Consider the following 18840-nt stretch of genomic DNA (forward strand, 5'->3'; position numbering starts at 1 on the left):
TTAATGCACGTGAAAGGCTAACTCGCGTATGTCTCTGTGTCGGCCTCTCTTTTCCAGTGTAATGTACGTGTATGGGGGATTTAACAGCCTTTTGCTGAGTGATATGTTGAAGTACACCCCTGTCAGCTGTGCCGCCTTCAGCAACCAAGAGCAGTGTGAAACTCTTTCCCCTGGAGTGCGCTGTGTATGGAACGTCTCCATGGCAACCTGTTCGCCTTGGGAGACGTCTGGGTCACAGCAGGTCGGCCCTCCCGTGCCCTCCTGTTCATCCAGAACATGTAAGAACTGTCCTCTGTGTGTGTGTGTGTGTGTGTGTGTGTGTGTTATAGACAAACAGCGAGTAGACATAATCTGTGGGGGTGACTTAAGGTGAATATGTTCTGTAACAGTCGGTAGTGAGTTGTGATGATGTGTACAACTCCACGCTTATCACGTAAAGCTCTGTAATCACACAAAGCACTATCATAATTTACCATGTGGAATATGGCTGTCACTGCATTTGTTTAAGTCTGTGTGTGTGTCTGTGTGTGTGTGTCTGTGTGTGTGTCTGTGTGTGTGTGTGTGTTCCAGTCATTGACGGGGAGAAGTGTGAACAGTATTCAGACTGCTATAGCTGCACTGCTAACACTAACGGCTGCCAGTGGTGTTCCGAGTGTGTTTCCAGTCACAGCAACTGCACAGCACCTGCGGTGAGACACAACACTACAGAGGGGCGGGGGGGGGATTATAGGAGACACTGGGGACAGATTGAAATGAGACTGGATTCAAATGGAACACACTGGGATAAACAGGATATAGACTGGGGCTCTTCTAAAGCTAATCATGACTCACTCTTAAAATGCCAGTCTATGAGTCAGAATAGTGTAAATACCACATCCTCTGGCTCTAACAATGTATTTGTTGTTGTTTTTTTTTTTTTTTTTAAAGCACTGTTCTGTCACAATCCATTGCCACGTAATCTGCGATAAGCTGTTCTTTGAAGTCTTGAAGTTTGGTTTTTGGTGGCTGGGGGTGTATTTCTAACAGTTCCACATCCTGACAACAGGGGGCGATATCTGATTACGAGGCCTGTCCGAAGGATAACCCTTCTTACGTGTGCAACAAGAGGACGAGTTGTAAGAGCTGTACCACTGATCAGAACTGCCAATGGGAAGCCAGGAACCAGGAGTGCATTGCTTTGCCTGGTATAATGGCTCTCTGTTACTAACGTATCAAAGCTTGTTTTTGTTTTCTGAATTCAGCTGGAGTTAAAACAACACTTCATACCAGTCACTTTATTGTTCTGTCGGAGATCTGAAAGTACTGCACATTTATGCGTAATTCTCTCGTTTTCAGTCAGTAGTTCTTGTGACTTTTTCATATGAAGACAAAAATCACCAAATTGTAATCAACACATTGTAATAAGCATGTCATGTAGGCTTATTACATGTAATGAATATGTAATAAGGCTGGCTTAGTCAAATGCATATTTAAATTGTAGAGACGTGGAGGTGTATCTGAGCAGAGCAGCCTTCTGCAGGTGCTAGTCTTTACGTTGCCAAGTTTCTGTTGGCTCGTTTACAACATCAACGTTTTCGATTTTGAGTTTTTATGTCTCCGGCACGTTGTTCCAGGCACACCTGCACGTACGTTTGTTTGTCCGTTCTTCCTAATCGCAGATCCTGATTTACGAGGTCTTGCTTTGTCGCCCCCCCCCCCCCCCCCCCCCCCCAACAGAAAATGTTTGTGGCGAGAGTTGGCACCTGGTGGGAAACTCGTGTTTCAAACTGATCACGGCCAAAGAATCCTACGACAACGCCAAGCTAGCCTGCCGCAATCACAACGCTGCGCTAGCCTCTCTCACCACGCAGAAGAAAGTTCAGTTCGTCCTTAAAGAGCTGCAGAAGAGAGCCTCACTGGTGAGTAGTCAGCTGGCTTACGACTCCCCGCAGCCGCTTGTGACGTGCGGCCTTGCGGAACTGCGCTGTAATTTTTTTTCCGAATGTCATCATATCACAGCTTATTTCTGCTCGTTAAGCTCACTTCACGGCTCGTTAACTACGGCAAGCTTTCTCCGCAAAAAAGCCGAAATATAAAAGGTTCATTTATACATAAACAGGTGCGAAAGAAGTGTTATGATAGTTCAAATAAATGAAAGCTGTATATTTTCTGTGCTCCGTCAAACTTCTCCCTTTCTTTCTCTGTGTTTTGTGTGTGTGTGTGTGTGTGTTTGTGTGTGTGCGTGCGTGTGTGTGTTTGTGTTTGTCAGTCCAAAGCGGTTGTAACTCCTTGGGTTGGACTGAGGAAAATCAACGTGTCATACTGGTGTTGGGAGGACATGTCTCCCTTCACTAACTCCACCCTGCAGTGGTTGCCAGGGGAACCGAGCGATGCTGGCTTCTGTGGTTATCTTGCTGAGCCAAATGCTAGCGGACTAAAAGCTGCAACTTGTGTCAACTCTATCAATGGGAGCCTCTGTGAGAGACCAGGTAACATGCACACAAACACACATGCACATACACACACACACACGCATGTTTTTTACGTTGTATAATGCTCTTGTAAAGCATTTTGTGACTTCTGTGAAAAGCGCTATACAAATAAGTTTTACTTACACACACACACCGTGCACATTTAACAGCTTGGCTTGAATGCTGTCAGAAATCTCTTACAAACAGTGTGCAATGGCCATTGAATACACCCACGAACAATTACACAATCTCTCTTCCTTTCTGCCAATAGCCAACCACAGTGTGAAGCAGTGCCGAACCCCCTGTGCTCTGAGGTCCACCTGCAGCGAGTGCACCAGCAGTAGTTCAGAGTGCATGTGGTGCAGTAATATGAGGCAGTGTGTGGACTCCAACGCCTACGTGGCCTCTTTCCCCTACGGCCAGTGTATGGAGTGGTATACCATGAACAGCTGCCCACGTAAGTGTCTGCCTGTCTGTCTGTGTCTGCCTGTCTCTCTGTCTGTCTGTGAGTATCTCTGTCTTCTCTGTGTCCACTGACATGAATGTCTCTCGGTCGGAATAAGTCCCAGTCTGTTGATCCATCCATCCATGTGTCCATTCAAGCACATACACATCCATGTCAGAGTCTACATAACTGCTTGTTCACTCTTCTGTTAAGATTGTCATTCTCTCTGTTTGCCAGTTTTGTCGACTCCTTTAATTACTTCTCATACTGGAAGAGAAAGTAATACGGGACTTATACAAGTAGTGTTTTATGACTGTTACGATATTTAATGCCTTCGTGTGTGTGTGTGTGTGTGTGTGTGTGTGTATTTATCCTAGCGGAGAACTGCTCTGGCTATAGGACGTGTGGACAGTGTTTGGACCAGCCTGGTTGTGGATGGTGCACTGACCCTAGTAACACAGGGCGGGGACAGTGTATAGAGGGCTCTTACCATGGACCAATCCAGATTCTCGGACATGCTCCATCATCGGCAGGCCCCTCCCTCATCCCCGCCCCTCAGCCCATACTGAATACATCCATGTGTCCTCAGGAGACTAAATACAACTGGTCGTTCATCCAGTGTCCAGGTACACACTCTTCATAATCAACCTTTTTTCTGTCTCTCACACACATATCCACACACACACACACACACACACACTCATAATTATCTCTTCGTCCCACAGCATGTCAGTGCAATGGACACAGCGCATGTGTGAACGAAAGCATTTGTGAACGATGTGAGGACCTCACTACCGGCAAGCATTGTGAAAGCTGTGTCTCTGGTTACTATGGCGATCCCACCAATGGGGGCAGCTGCCAACGTGAGTGGGACAAACACAAACCAATGATATAACTGCTCTGAACTTCTACACTGAAGAGCTAACATAAAGTGCAATGTTTTTACACTGTTAGATATAATCAAAGCCTTTTTCTGCTGTAAAGTAAATCAGTTCTTTTTAAAACCACATTGACTTAAAAGTGTCATAATGTTGTATTGTTCCCTCTGTCTCTATCTCTGTGTGTGTGTGTGTGTGTGTACTGCAGCCTGTAAGTGTAATGGCCATGCCAGCATGTGTAACCCCAGCAATGGCAAGTGCTTCTGTACAACCAAGGGCATTAAAGGAGACCGCTGCCATCTGTGAGTCTCTTTTTATCTCTCTCTCTCTCTCTCCTTCTGCCAGTCTTATTTAATGACTCTCTCTCCCTTTCACCCCATTTGTCTTTTTCTCTAACTCCTTTTCCCCTTCATTTGTTTTTATTATGGAAATCTTCCTGTATTGTTGCTAATGTTAATCTCTCTATTCCATATTTTCTTTCTCTCTCTCTCTTTCTCTCTCTCTCTCTCTCTGTCTATGTCTTATTCTTTTTCAGGTGTGAGGTGGAGAATCGTTACCAGGGAAACCCTTTGAAAGGAACATGTTATTGTGAGTGTGTCTCCAATTACAGTGGAATAAGCCATTTGAAAGCTCCTTGCTGCTCAGACCACATTAGACAGTTTTCTCACTGTTCACTCGACACCATTTCATATTCATAATTGCTCGTTTTACAGAGAGAATGTTGCTGTGAGACAGGATGAGAGCGCTTTGCGCATGCGCTTGTGCTTGCGTGTGTTTGTCGTGTGTATGTGTGTGTGTGTGTGAGAGTCAGTTTGTGGTTTTTTGTACAGGAACCTTTACAGCAGTGTCTCAATTGTTTATTTATTTATGTATTTATTTATTTGTAAGCGGCATGGATATGCTTTTACGCCGCGTACACAAAACCCGCCCATCTCCTCCCGCCTCTCTCTCTCTCTCTGATCATTTGTCGGTGTCGTTTGTCCCACAGACACATTGCTGATTGATTACCAGTTTACCTTCAGTCTGTCCCAGGAGGATGACCGATACTACACCGCCATTAACTTTGTAGCCACGCCTGAGGAGGTACGGCCGACAGTCAAACGAATTTTCTGTGGCGGGACGCTAACAGCTGGGTCTTTAGCACAGTCAGAACTGCAGTCTCAGAGTGGTCAGAGGGATCTCTTCATAATGACAATGACAGACATTAGAACAGGGGAAAAGTAGCTGCCTTACAACAACTTAAATTATGATAATGCAAAGATCTATCAGACATTTTTTTAATGAATGAATGAGTGAATAAATGAATTAATGGATGACAGGAATTGTAAAGTAGAACTATTGGAGAACTGCTTAAGAATTGTAAAAGTGATGTTAGAAAAGCAAAAGTTAACATGTTGTCAAACTCACGTGTTCACTCTCAGCTAAACGTTTCTTTCTTTCTTTTTGTCATTATGTATCATTGTTTTTTTTCTTTTCCAGCAAAATCGTGACTTAGACATGTTCATCAATGCCTCTAAGAACTTCAATCTCAACATCACCTGGGCTACCAGTTTCGCTGGTAAAAAAAAAAAAAAAAATGCATGAATGTGTATGACTGAGCGTGCGTGTGCGTGTGCGTGTGTGTGTGTTTGTGTGTACGTATATGGGTGTGTGTACATGTACGTCTATGTACAGATAGCTTTTAAAATAATGAATAGATGTTTATTTGAGTCATTCAGCAGTAATGAATTGCACATTGTGTGTTCTCATCAATGAATTTACTCTCGTCAATGAATCAATACGTAAAAGCTGTGTGGTAATGAATACTTTATGACATATTTATGTTTACTGCCTCTTTGCAGTCTCTACTCAGTTCGGAAGGGGGGGGAGGGGGCACACATATACAAACACACGATAACTATAAGATCTTCTGTCTCTCTTCCTCTCTCTCTCCCTTGCTTTCTTTTTCCTCTCTCTCTCTCTCTCTCTCTTACACACACAGCTGGGACCCAGGCTGGAGAGGAAATTCCCATCGTATCCTGTAACAACATAAAGGAGTTCAAAGACAGTTTTTCCAACGAGAAGTTTGACTTTCGTAGCAACCCCAACATCACCTTCTATGTCTATGTCAGCAATTTTACTTGGCCAATTAAAATACAGGTAGCCTTTTCACAACCCTCACCCTCAACCCTTTCCTCCAGATTAATAAACTATTTGTTATCTTACTTCAAATAAGTGACATCAGATAGATAGAAAAGATACTACATCATTAAAGAAGCAACATTTTGCATGTGTTAGCCACATGAGATATTACACGACATTTTTAGCGTATAAATCACATACAATATATCCACCAATACAATGCAAAATTGTACACATTTTATTCAATATTAAATAAACCCAAAATATCGGTTAATTGTAAAATGATATTTTTGACGGGCTTAAATAACGTCGTTTAAGTTTTTGGGCTCTGGATTGACGAGGCAAAATATGGCACTGACAGCAGATGTGTCGTGATACGTGATTTGCGTCTTCCACCGGGCGCTTGTGCGATATCCTGTTTGCATTCGGCTCTGTTAGCTTTCAGGTGGAGGTGTGTTGCTTCAGAATCTTGCGGGTCAGTGAAATTCTGCCAGCAGTGCTGGCGGAGAGCCAGTCTCGTGAATTATTGTCGCATTACGCACTACAGCACAGCAAAGCCTTTCGATTTTGGCAGCGACGGGCACAAAAGTGTTTTTTTTTTTTCTCCTTTCTTTTTTCTTTTTAAGAGAGCCATTTTGTAAGTAATATCAAGTACTTATTTACAAGCTGTTCTCATATCACATATGCTCATCAAGTAAAATATAATAACTTTGCCTTTTTTTTTTTTTTTTTTGGTTTTTACATCATATTTATTATGTTTGAGCGTTTGGTTAAAGTGGTTGACATTTGATGAATTCAGTGGTGTTGAAATCCAGTCCTGGTGGGCTATGCTCCTGCTGCTTTTTTTTTTTTTTTTTTTGTTTTAACCTCTTAATTACACACTGAGTTTTACTTAGATAATAGGTATGTGTGCTCCTCAGCCAATCAGAGACCACATGTAGTTGGCTGACAAGGAAAGCAGCAGGACCTTGGCCCACGAGGAGTGGATGTTGGATGCCTCTGGATTTGGACACCACGTCACCTTCTAAAATCAAAGTCTTTATGAATACGGCTTGAAACCTGTTCGGCCAGTGGAGGTCTGTTTATGTTCCAATGACGTTTACTGCTGTCAAATAGCTCTTTCGATGATTAAACGGCATAGTGCTTGGACTACTGATAATCCAAACTGCCTGCGTCCTCGCTACGCTGTGTAATCTAGGCATAAAGGGACCAAAATTGCAGACTGTGTTTGCTTTGGAGTCATGCTGTCTGGGCTTATTGACTTTTCGAAATTATTTTACAAAGACAGCATTTGAAATGTTGTCCGTGTGCCCAACACTCGGTTTTCTAAATAAGAATTCAGATAGAGTTTTAAAGGTTGCTTGGTCATTTTCTCTGGTGTGGAGCAAGATGTTTGATCTGTGGTTAATGAGCCTCTCAGATGGGCCAGATTAACTGCTTATTGCATTATTGGTTTGTGCTTAGCATTGACGATACCAGTACGTTTAGCATTTCTGAATTCACACACACACACACACACACACACACACACACACACACACACCTCCCACATTATTAAAACACATTATTCTGTTCACAGTGTCATAATTTGACCCCACTGGTTTGGCACGTTTTTATTTCATTTTTATCTCGTTTTAAGCACGTACCCTGTGTGTGTGTGTGTGTGTGTATGTGTATGTGCGTGTGTAAGCGTGTAAGTGTGTATAGTTTTCTTTCATCCTATTTCGAGTGGCTAATTACTTGTTATCTTACAGGTCAAACCCCTTGCACAGCAGTCGATCTAGTCTTGGTTCAGGAGGCTTCCATCTTACATGTGAAGTCAGTCGGCCATTTAATCACACATTGAAATTATGTAGTATTGTGAACTTAAGTGGGCTTACATAAGAGTTAAATTTGCCTAACTCTACCTGCAACTGTCCACCTAACCATCAGTATCCACTACTCAGGAAGAGGAAAGATGGACTTTGGCCTATTCTCCTATCCAAGGAATACAGTTGTGCTCATGTGGGCTCTTAGTTATTGTTGATAAATGTGTCACAGCTGGGATTCGAACAGTGAATCCGAGACATAAAAACACACCTCTTGTGTATTTGAGTGAAAAAAGAGTATAAAAATGTGTGTTTTAGGTACGTCAGAGTAGAAAGAAAGAACTAACAAAGATGTTTCTTGTTTTCGTGATTACGCTATCTGTACCTTTAGATCCGCGTCTTGTTAAGATCGTGGTCCATTGTCTTGTTTTGTTAATCCGGTGCTATGATTCTGTGTCTGTGGTGCTGACACCTATTGATCGGAACACCCTCTAACCGAGGACGACATTGTCCAGAACGCTCCCTGGGTAAGATACTGGTTCAAACCAGGTTTGTTGACATAGATGACACTTCACATCAATGCTACCATATAAATGACCACTAAATCTTTTATCAAACGGAGCTGGGCTGTGTCCGCCGCATCAGAAACATCATGTAGCTGAACCAGTAACATCAATAAAAGTCTTCAAGTTTTACTCCCCACCAAGTCACGACACATGACGGCAACATTTTTATTCCTCCGAAGATGCTTAGGAGAGATGTGAAGAGAAAACAGGCCAGACAAGAAAAGTCAAGAAAGTTGAGATTAATGAAGTCTGAGGCGTAGTGGTAGAACTTTGGAGCATGTTAGGGGAACTTAGCACTTGTTGGTTTGTCACGCTTAGGCCTTGTGTGTCTCTCTTTTTCACCCTTTGCTGTTTGTCTATTTTCTTTATTCTCTCTCTCTCTCTCTCTCTCTCTCTCTCGCTCTCTCTCCCCCTCCCCCTCTCCCTCGCTCTCTCTCCCCCTCTCTCTCTCCCTCTCTCTCTCTCTCTCTCTCTCTCTCTCTCTCTCTCTCTCTCTCTCTCTCTCTCTCTCTCTCTCTCTCTGTGTCTCTTTCTCTGTTTCTGTAGTCCTTGGCCTTGCTGTCTAGCCTGGAAGTGATTTTGCTGGGCTTCATTTCCCTCCTCCTCTCTCTCTCTCTCTCTCTCTCTCCCTCCTCTCTCCTCTCCTCTCCTCTCCTCTCTGCTCCTCTCGTCCCTGGTTGGTCTTGGAGTTTCCTGCAGTAACGGGACGGTAAACTCTGGGTTTGTTTTTGGTTGTCCCTCTGCTCTGTTGGTCTCTTCTTCTCTCTAGCTCATGGAGGAAGGGTAAAAAATAAAAAAGCCCTGCAAAAAGGTAACTTTTATCCTTTCTTTCATTTTCTTCGGCTTTTTCTCGGGCTAGAGACTATTCTCTTTCTCTCACATCTCTGAAAAAGAGAGTCCTCGGACACAGAATTCTGTTTGAACAGTGGCAGCTGTGATGTTGGGGAGAAACAGAGGACCTGTTGAGGGGGAATTTGGGGAAAGAGAAAGGAGACTCTTTCTTAACAGGAGTTTAGGCAAGGGGGAAAAAACCAGTTTAAATTCTGCCGTGTAAACATAGCTTGGGAGAAAGCTGGAGTGTCAAGTGGAATGTTAAGTTGAAACACATGGTTCTTTGAGAGAGAGAGGGAGAGAGAGAGAGAGAGGCGGGAAAGGACTGGAGTGTGTGTGTGTGTGTGAGAGAGAGACTGGAACTAGAGGAACGTTTGCGTCTGCGTGCACTGACGGGATTTTAGCCTTCTGTTTCTGTCTGTTTTTCTTTGCATGTGGTCAGTGGTTCTGTGCTGCCAGTGTAGCTTTTGGCCAGAGGAACTGGAAGTCTGTGTGCAGGGTGGGGTGGGGGGGGGGTGCAGTTAGTGGGTGGGTGGGTTGGTTAGTAAGAGGTATACACTAGGAGCTTTTCAAATCCAAGTTTTCGCTGAGTTTCACATTTCTTTAATATGTCTGTGTGTAAGAGGAACAGAGATAGACAGAAAAAAAAAAAAGATCGTAAAACAAGGTTAGTGACAGTGACAGCACGAAATTGAAATGATCGGATTAGGAATCTGTTGTTGATGCAGTTTCAACTCTGATGACGAAAAATATCCTATTCTTCAAGTACAACAGCATCTCATTATTGTTCTAGAAGCATCTGAATCATTTGTGTTTCAGTTACTGTCAACTCAGCTCTGCTTCTGTAAGGCGCTCTGATAATGTTTTACCATGTCATATGCTGGAAGAATACCTTTTTACTGTTGTATTTATAACACATGATCTCTTGTTGTTCAGTAGTATAGCGCAGTTAAACTTTCTTTATTTTAGTCACTGAAGTGATTTGATCTGTTGCAATTTACAAATTAGTATGAACTTACTGTTTATGAAGTTTCCACATTCCCTTGCATGTTCCCTTGTCATTTTGAGTGACCAGTGGTGTCAGCACTACCAATATCCCTTGTTTTTCAATGCATGCTGGGAACAGCTTTCCACTTGTCTCTCTGTTGTGCGTATCCCCATCCAATTAAAATGCAGTCAGATTTGACAGAGATCAGGTGAAATGGATTTATCTCCTGCCAGTCATCAACCTGATTTAATTACAGGGGATGTTTCTCCATCTGTGTGTTTCTGCTTGGTTGTTTGGATAGTGTTAGTCTGGATAGTGCTACATGAATATCACATCCCTGTTAAAGAATAAAGAATGGAAACGCCAGAGGTTTGGACGTGCACAGGAGGGTGGACACCAATCCTCCGGTGACATGCCAAGACAGAGGAGGTTAAAACCAAAACCGATGATGGGATGACTTGGCCCAGGGACAGAAACCCTCTCGTTCAGAGTTAGCGGCTCTGTGTCAGAAAACGGTCAGTGAATCTCCTGTGTTTGACGCCAACGAATTTGACTCTTCATGGATAATCTGGTCTGGTCTGTTTATGGATAACCTGGTCTGGTGTTTTCTTGAATAAACTGGTCTTCATTTTTTTCCAGTTCTTAAGGCCAGGACTTGTGTTCAGGGTTGGTGTATGTCACTGGTTTACATGCCAGTTCTACCAAGACCATTAGAGGGTTAATGATTACCAGGAGAAAAAGATCCATGCTGCAAGTTTCAAATTCCAGATCTTTGCATATTTATGCACATCTGTTAATTTTTTTTTTTTTTCAAGAAAAGGCAAAACAATGCAGTTTAAAATGCCAATGCCAAGGACTAAAGTCTGTATGCTGACTGAATGCTGTCATACTAGAACATAAACATGCAGGACAGCTGGAGGTGTGTGTGTGAGAAATGGTTAACTATGTAATCTCTTTAGACAGTCATCGACTTAATACAATGGCAGAGATACAGAAAAAGATATTAAATGACCTAAAGGAGAAAAGTAAAATCGATCAAAAAGAAGCGAAAACCAAAAAAAAAAACGAAAGCTATTTACTTTGTGTACATTGATAAGACCTTCAGACATTACAGGGGTTAATCTTTTCCAAATTATGTGAGCATTTATTCTTCTAGACATAAATGTGTTTTTTTTTGTTGTTGTTGTTTTTTTGTTTTTTTTATAACAGTCTGGAGTGAAAGCTCTGATTTAAGACTGAGGTAGACACAGTCAATGTCAAAGAGGATGATATTAGAAACTTGATGTCTTTAGCTAATGTTTACTGGAGAGCTTTGTCTTAGGCTCACCACTAGAACTCATGTGTTCATTTATTCCAATTCCTCAACTGTCTGTCTCTTTTGCTGGCATATTGAGGACCATATGGCCATGAAGTTGAATGAGCTCTTGATTTACTGCACTGCCCTGTGCAGTTAAAGCAAAGATCTCCACAGAAAGATAGTTAACAGCATGATTCTGTAACCACAATCTGTTAAGTTTAATTCTCAACGTTTGGGGGGGGGGGGGGAGAAAAAGCTTGTGTGAAACGACTTTTTTCTATTTTCTTTCTCCCCCAGGATCTTTGCGTGTGTTATGTTTTTAAGATGACCGCTGAGGGAAGGTATGCAGGGTCATGAAATACCACAACTCGCAGTTTTTTTTTTTTTTGTCTCGGGTTTGTTCCTCTGCTGTCAGGAAATGTTGAAATGATTTGATGTCTTTTGGTGGAACTTTTGTTTGGCGTTTCGGTAGATGTTCCGTTTGATACTTGGTTTGCGGGTGAAAACGTTCCGACGAAAAAACGGTCCTCGCTCCGCCTCAAGGAATTTCTTTCTGATGAGAACTTTTTATGGCTTTCCCATAATTAACCGCTGTTTATTCTGTTAATTGGTTTTCAGCACATTAATATGAAGAATCTCGAACCAAATGTTCTGAGTTTCCCCTTCAGCTTAGGTCTCTAAATGTGGAGCAAGTCTCAACAATGTCTCAGCAAAGTCCAAATTGGCTTCTGATGCTTAAGCACAAAACACAGCTTGCATGGGAGCGAAATTTGAGACACAACAGGCAAAATATAAACCCTCTAACAGATGGAGTCAGATTTTTACAACTGTGTTCCCACGGTCAGATAGCGAGCCAAGCTGACTTTCAAACAAAACCGTGTACACTTATAAAAAAAAAATATGTGCAAATATGGGCATTTCTATGCATAATGCATGCTTTATTTGTTGAGTGAGGCACTGTTCAGTGGTATAATCTACCCCGTTGGGCACAGTTTTTATCATAACCAACTACAGTGGTTCAGTAGTGAATACAGTAAATGGACTTTTGCTTTAGTGTATCAGTTAACAGAGTGGTGTGACATGCGTCCTGTTAAAAGCTGTGAATTTTGAGGATATATTCAGATGTCTTGCAGGTTCATGGAAGTGCTGGCAGTTGTATTATTTGGCTGCCTGCTTTTCTTGTAGCAGTACAATAGCGGTTGGGGATTTTTGGGAAAAGGACGTGGAAAAGTTGAGGCGTCAGTCAAAGTCTGTTTGAAGTTTGCATATGTGAGGACTGGTTTTTGTTTTTTGTTGTTGTTGTTGTTGTTGTTTTGTTTTGGGGTTTTTTTCCCCCTGAAAGTGGAAACGACTGTGCTTCAGCTCAACCTCATTTGACGGCACCCTGAGCGCTGCAGTTAGTCTCTATGACTCTCTCTGTTTGTCCCCTGCTCTCTTTCCTCTACCGCCTCTCTCTCTCTTTTCTCTGTGTCATCCCTCTCTCTTTTCTCTATGTCATATCTCTTTTCTCTGTGTCTTCTCTCTCTCTCTTTTCTCTGTCGTCTGTCTCTCTCTCTCTTTTCTCTCTGTCGTCTGTCTCTCTCTCTCTTTTCTCTCTGTCGTCTGTCTCTCTCTCTCTCTCTTTTCTCTCTGTCGTCTGTCTCTCTCTCTCTTTTCTCTGTGTCGTCTCTCTCTCTCTCTCTTTTCTCTCTGTCATCTGTCTCTCTCTCTCTCTTTTCTCTGTGTCGTCTCTCTCTCTCTCTCTCTCTCTTTTCTCTCTGTCGTCTGTCTCTCTCTCTCTCTCTCTCTCTCTCTCTCTTTTCTCTGTCTTGTCTCTCTCTCTCTTTTCTCTGTGTGAAGTGAGAGGAGAGGGTGAAGGGAAGTTCATTACTGTCTTTAGGCTCTGTGGGCAAAGTGTTAAAGCAGTAGTGATACTGGAAATACAGAGTATCACCCTCTTTTCACTGCGTCTCTCTCTCTCTCTCTCTCTCTCTCTCGCTCTCTCTCTCTCTGCTCATCTGCCAATCTGCCAAAATATATGTAAATCCAACCTTTGCATGGCATAATAAGTGTAAATGTGTGTGTGTGCATGCGCGCGTGTGTGTGTGCATGTGTGTGTGCGTGGGCATGGGCAGTAATGAGTCTGAGTTGTTCGTTATTGTTAGGTTTGTGTTTGTTCTTTTGCGTATGCCAGTGCATGTGTGTGTACATGTTTGTGTGTGTTTTTGCTGTTGAATCAGTGGGGGGCAGTATTGGTCCAACCAGGACCACAAATTATTTGACTATGTATCCTTAGCAGAGGATTCCCTTTATCACACACACACACACACACACACGTTTTCTTTCTCTATATGGAATCCTTTGTGATCTAACCCATCCCTCTCTTTCTTCCTCTCTCTCTCCCACTCTCTCTTTCTCCTACTCTCTTATCCTGTCTTTTTCAGATTGCTTTCTCTCAGCACAGTAACTTCATGGATCTGGTGCAGTTCTTTGTCACGTTTTTCAGGTAAGAGTCTTCCCCCTGTTCCATTAAACCTTATCATTCTCCCAAAAATAACCACAAAATAAAGATCATAAATGGTATGAAGTAAACACGCAGGTCGCACGATAACAGTCTTTTCTCCTTCAAAAGCCTCTTCTCCTTCACGCAACCTTAAGAAACAAGGCACAGAAAAAAAAAAAGTAAGGTCTAACTTTGACAGAATGACCATTCAGTGAAATACTTTTCTCATCTTTTTGCTACTTCAGGGCTGTATGTCCAATACAGTATGAAAAAGCTTCGCCAGGAGTGTGTGTATGTGTGTGTGTGTGTGTGTGTGTGTGTGTGTGTGAAGTGTGTAAGACGGAGTTTGTTGTTTAATACAATATGGCTCAGAGCTCTGATTCACTTCTTTAAAGGACCAGAGTAATGTGTTATCGATTCAGGAAACAGGCATGAGTGGACTCATAGAGAACACACACACACACACACACACACAAAAACGCAGAATTTTTCCTCTGTTCGTAAACACATTACTGAGAACACACACACAGGCACGCACGCACATACTCTTTCTCAAGCTCACATGTTTTTCTGGCCCACACACTGAAATTACACACAATTGTTTGTTCTTGCTTGTATTGATTGAGTAGTTGGGCTTGGCAAAGTAGGAAAGTGGGACAGTCACTTAGATTGGCCCTTACATCCTTTACCTCACGCACACACACACACACTCTCACACACACACACACACACTGGCAGAGTGTACAGTCTTTGGCCATGGTTCCTCATCATTAGCTCTGTCAGCTCAGGCACTATGATGAATTACAGCGACTTTGCACTCTCTCGGCCTTGGATATTGTATGTGGGTGTGTGTGCGTGTGAATGTGTGTGTGCGTGTGTGTGTGTGTGTGCGCGCATGCGGATGCCCTTGTGGTGTGTAAGTGTTAGTGAGACTTACTCCAGTATTCTCTTTACTTTCTACGACGTAGTTACATATTCCCACTGTACAAGCGTTCGCAACGTCCATTCAATTCATTCGAGCCGAGAAGCGCGCGCCCATGCGTGCACCCTGAGCGAAGTCTGAATGGGTGAGAGGAACTCCACGTGGAACACGAGGGTGTACTCATGGGAACAGAGACGCTCCAACATCTCACACTCACCTGCTGCTTTATACCACTGTCTCATATATTAAACATGAACTCTGTCGTGTGTGTGTGTGTGTGTGTTTGTGTGTGTGTGTGAGTCGCTGGTATGTTGTAGCGTTAGCAGTATATACTGTTGCCTCAGGGCTGTTAATGTGTTGGTCCTTGTGGGTTGGGAATACTGTGGTTACCTCAGTGAATATAGACTCTCTCTGTTTGGCCCACGGTTACTGTCATACCATCACTCCAGTGTTACTGCAGCCGCTAAACACACACACACACACACTCACTGAAACAGAGGTGCATGTCTGAGGAAAAAAAAAAACGGATATCAGATTATCAGATATGAAATGCTCAATAAAGAGATATGAAGCGTTCAGTGTTGTGAAGGAGGATATAGAGACTCAGTGGGTTAGAAAGTGTAACTGTAAGAGAAAGGGGATGTATTTGGGTTCTGCGTGCACACCTCACTTCCTGCTCTCCCTGTTTGTTGCCAGCTGTTTCCTGTCCTTGCTTCTTGTGGCAGCTGTCGTGTGGAAGATCAAACAGAGCTGCTGGGCGTCACGGCGACGAGAGGTCAGTACCTGAAACCATGGCGATGGTCATATGAGCAGCTGAGCATTTGAAAGTTTTTGGAGTTTAGCTTTAGAAGCTGTGTCTGACTGAGCACTGGGGCAGAGTATTCTTGTTTAATATGTAATCAGCAGTAATAATACCAGTAGGTAGTAATTGTACCTGTGTGTCTTGGGAGGGGAGGGGGGGGGGGGGGTTTACTATGCTTTGAGAAGAGTGTTGCAGTAATGTGGTGATAACATTGCTTAACCACGTTGCCTTTGCATAACCATTTCATTCCTGTATACTCACAAACGGCAACACCTAGCCTCTCTGTGGATCAGCATCACGTCAAAAAAAATGTCATTCTTACCGTGAAAACCTTTCCGTTACCGAAAATCAATGACAAAACGGTCGTACTGTGCTGTCAGAGCTGCTGAGAGTGTGTCTGATGCTGGATCACAGCCATTGGCAGACTGCTGACAAAAAAAGATTCCCAGAGCAGAAGCTAAAGAATTAGCCGCGTTCTTATGCCTCTTAAAGCCATCCGGTGCAACAAAGACAGAACTGATTTCATCTGGTGCGCTATAAACAGATAGATTTCTTTGTGTACATGCTCTCTAATACTTCTAAGACATGTAAAATGGAAATGGATAAACTGTGAAAACAAGGAGAACTCTCGTCGTATTTTTAAAATTAAAATTTAGACCATAAATTCAAATTTTTCAGGTTTAAATGTGCATCCTAAATGCGCAGCAGCAGTTTCAGTATTACAAATTGATTTCAGATTTCAAAACTGCACAGAGAAACAAAAATAATGAAAACAACTTGGAGAAGCATTTTGCATCACTACCTGTCACAGCAGAAACAAGCTGTTCGTTGCTTAAGGTCCAAACACTTGAAACGAGGGCTTTAAAGGCTTTAAACTAGTTCTCTGTTCTGGAAGGTTCCGTAAGAGTAACGGGTCGGGTTGTCTAGATGCCTCCGTAGCGTGTCATAAAAGGTTAGAGGTGTGTTGTTACAGCGTTGTAAAAGGATTTTCAGGGGGATGATTTCAGTGTCACTGAGAGAGTTGCTGAAGGTTAATGGGAATGTTCTAGAAAAGGTTATTGGTGCGTCGCTTAGTTGTTAACCCCATTCGTCTGTCTGGCAATGGGAAGAGCTCTTGTCCAGTAAATAGAAATAACCCTTCAGCCCTTGTCTTACGCAGGCTCGGAGAGCGAGCCGAGGAAGGTTTGGCCTCTCCTAACATTGCATCTTCAGATATGACCTTTAATAATTACTGTAACCATGGCTGACAGACATCGTCAGCTAATTTTGTACTCAAAAATACAAAAAAAAAAAAAAAAAATACCTGTATGTTGTCTTTCTATCTGTTTTCCATTTCTTTGACTCGATTGCATTTTTCTTAATTTAACGCAATCTCTCGCGTGCACACACAGTCCCATGCAGCCAGTAGGACATTCTGACTGTCGGGAGAAGAGCGGAGTTTGTTGGGTTTGTGTTTCAGGGCGTGTGTGTCTTTGTACCTGTGGACATGTGTTGCCACACACACACACATCAAAGCGCTTGTTTGATGACCAATATCCCGTTTGATGGGATTCAGAGCAGTTGGTGGTCAAGATTTAATTACACATCACAATACTGGCCTTCTCCCAGAAGTCTGTGTGTGTCCGCGTGTGTGTGTGTGTGTGTGTGAATTTATGTTTTCAAAATGCGGGAATTCAGCTGGTGGCGTAATAAAAGCATTTCACGGTTGTAGATGGATCCCTCTGCAGATTATAATCAGGTTGCCCAGGGTAACATAACATGGTTTGACCCAGATAAATAAAGCTGAAAAAAAAAGAAAGAAAGAAAGATAGTTCAAGCATTCTTGGGGTATTCCTTATGTACCGTATGAGGGATGCTAATAAAGTGAAGCCAATTTACTTTATAAAGTTGTTTCATTTTAGTTTAATACTCAACGATATGCCACATATTGAGCTGTAACGGACTTTCATCAATGAATCAGTTCATAAAACATATAATGTGGTGATGAATACTTTATGACATATACATTTTTACTGCCTCATGGCTGTCAGGGGGGATAAAGCATACACATACAAGCGTATGATAGCTATAAGATCTTCATCCCCCTTTCTCTCTCTCTCTCTCTCTCTCTCTCTCTCTCTCTCTCACTCTCTCTCACACACACACACACACACACACACACACACACACACAGAGACCTACTTCTTTATTGATGAACCCATAAATTAGCCTGACAGTGAGGGTCTGAAGTGAAGGACCTAACTGAATCATCTGTCAATATTCTCTCAGTGCATGATGTAATGAGGTGATTTAAGCACTGTGTGTGTGTGTGTGTGTGTGTGTGTGTGTACACTCACACAAAAGCCTACATTTACATCATTGTGGTTGTAATTCTGTTAGATTTGATTATAATATAGACTTAACACACACGGTGGAGTGTGCACTGCAGTGCTCAGTGGTCTCCCCTGTGCTTTTTCTTTAGCTCTGTCGTTTACAGAGTTTCTCCACACCCCACACTCTCTCCCTCTGTCCTGATGGCTGTTTAATACATTTATTCAAGCAGTCATCAGTCTGTCCGCATACTCAAACAACTGAGACACACATCATTTTCATTCACACTCCCTCTCTCTCTCTCTCTCTGTACCTGACACCTCCCCAAGGTGACCTCAGGCTACAGTGTTCATTACGCCACATTCGTTCCAAACACGTTTTCATTTGGTCAGCACTGCCTATTTTCTCTGCTCATCCCTCTCTCTCTCTCTCTCTCTCTCTCTCTCTCTCTCTCTCTCCTTCTCCCTCCTGTGTTACACCTTCAGAGAGCTCAGGGTAACAGCTTGCATTAGCTCCTCTCCATATGATAGAAAGATGCTGTGAGTGTGTGTGTGTGTTTTTGTTTTAGCAGATTGGGCACATCAGTGATTCTCTGAACACTTCTTTATTGGAGAATGGGAGGTCAGCTTTCTGCTGTGGAAACACACACAAATTCAAAGTCTATCAGCGATTTAGGATATGCTCCAGAAACAGAGCTAAGGAATGGAGAGCACAAAAAACGGAGGCGGGAACACACACACACACACAGGTGTTCAGTTACTTTTGGAGTGTAGCTGCATATTGATTTAAACCTTTGTTAACCTGAGTCTCCAGAGAGAGGCAGTTTTGAAGACTGACATAGAGAAAGAGAGTAAGGTGAGTAGGTGTTCAATAGTAATATGATTAAAAAGAATAAATTTATTACCTCATGCTGATCTGAGTTCATAATGGTAAATCCACT

The 18840-nt window shown here is 42.7% G+C and overlaps 1 protein-coding gene across 1 annotated transcript in view; it reads left to right on the forward strand.

Moving 5' to 3' along the window:
* Positions 1 to 18840, forward strand: part of atrn (attractin) — a 43959-nt gene that overhangs the window by 17817 nt on the left and 7302 nt on the right. Inside the window, exons 12-26 of the mRNA XM_030772646.1 lie at positions 58 to 278; positions 571 to 689; positions 1046 to 1184; positions 1717 to 1898; positions 2249 to 2468; positions 2722 to 2907; positions 3273 to 3521; positions 3621 to 3758; positions 3982 to 4075; positions 4309 to 4361; positions 4762 to 4856; positions 5253 to 5331; positions 5755 to 5912; positions 13808 to 13869; positions 15485 to 15563. Coding sequence (XP_030628506.1) covers positions 58 to 278; positions 571 to 689; positions 1046 to 1184; positions 1717 to 1898; positions 2249 to 2468; positions 2722 to 2907; positions 3273 to 3521; positions 3621 to 3758; positions 3982 to 4075; positions 4309 to 4361; positions 4762 to 4856; positions 5253 to 5331; positions 5755 to 5912; positions 13808 to 13869; positions 15485 to 15563 — 2074 coding nt within the window. The remainder of the gene's footprint in view (positions 1 to 57; positions 279 to 570; positions 690 to 1045; positions 1185 to 1716; positions 1899 to 2248; positions 2469 to 2721; positions 2908 to 3272; positions 3522 to 3620; positions 3759 to 3981; positions 4076 to 4308; positions 4362 to 4761; positions 4857 to 5252; positions 5332 to 5754; positions 5913 to 13807; positions 13870 to 15484; positions 15564 to 18840) is intronic.

The sequence above is a fragment of the Chanos chanos genome, chromosome 4 (assembly GCF_902362185.1).
Source record: "Chanos chanos chromosome 4, fChaCha1.1, whole genome shotgun sequence".
In the NCBI taxonomy this organism is placed as follows: Eukaryota; Metazoa; Chordata; class Actinopteri; order Gonorynchiformes; family Chanidae; genus Chanos; species Chanos chanos.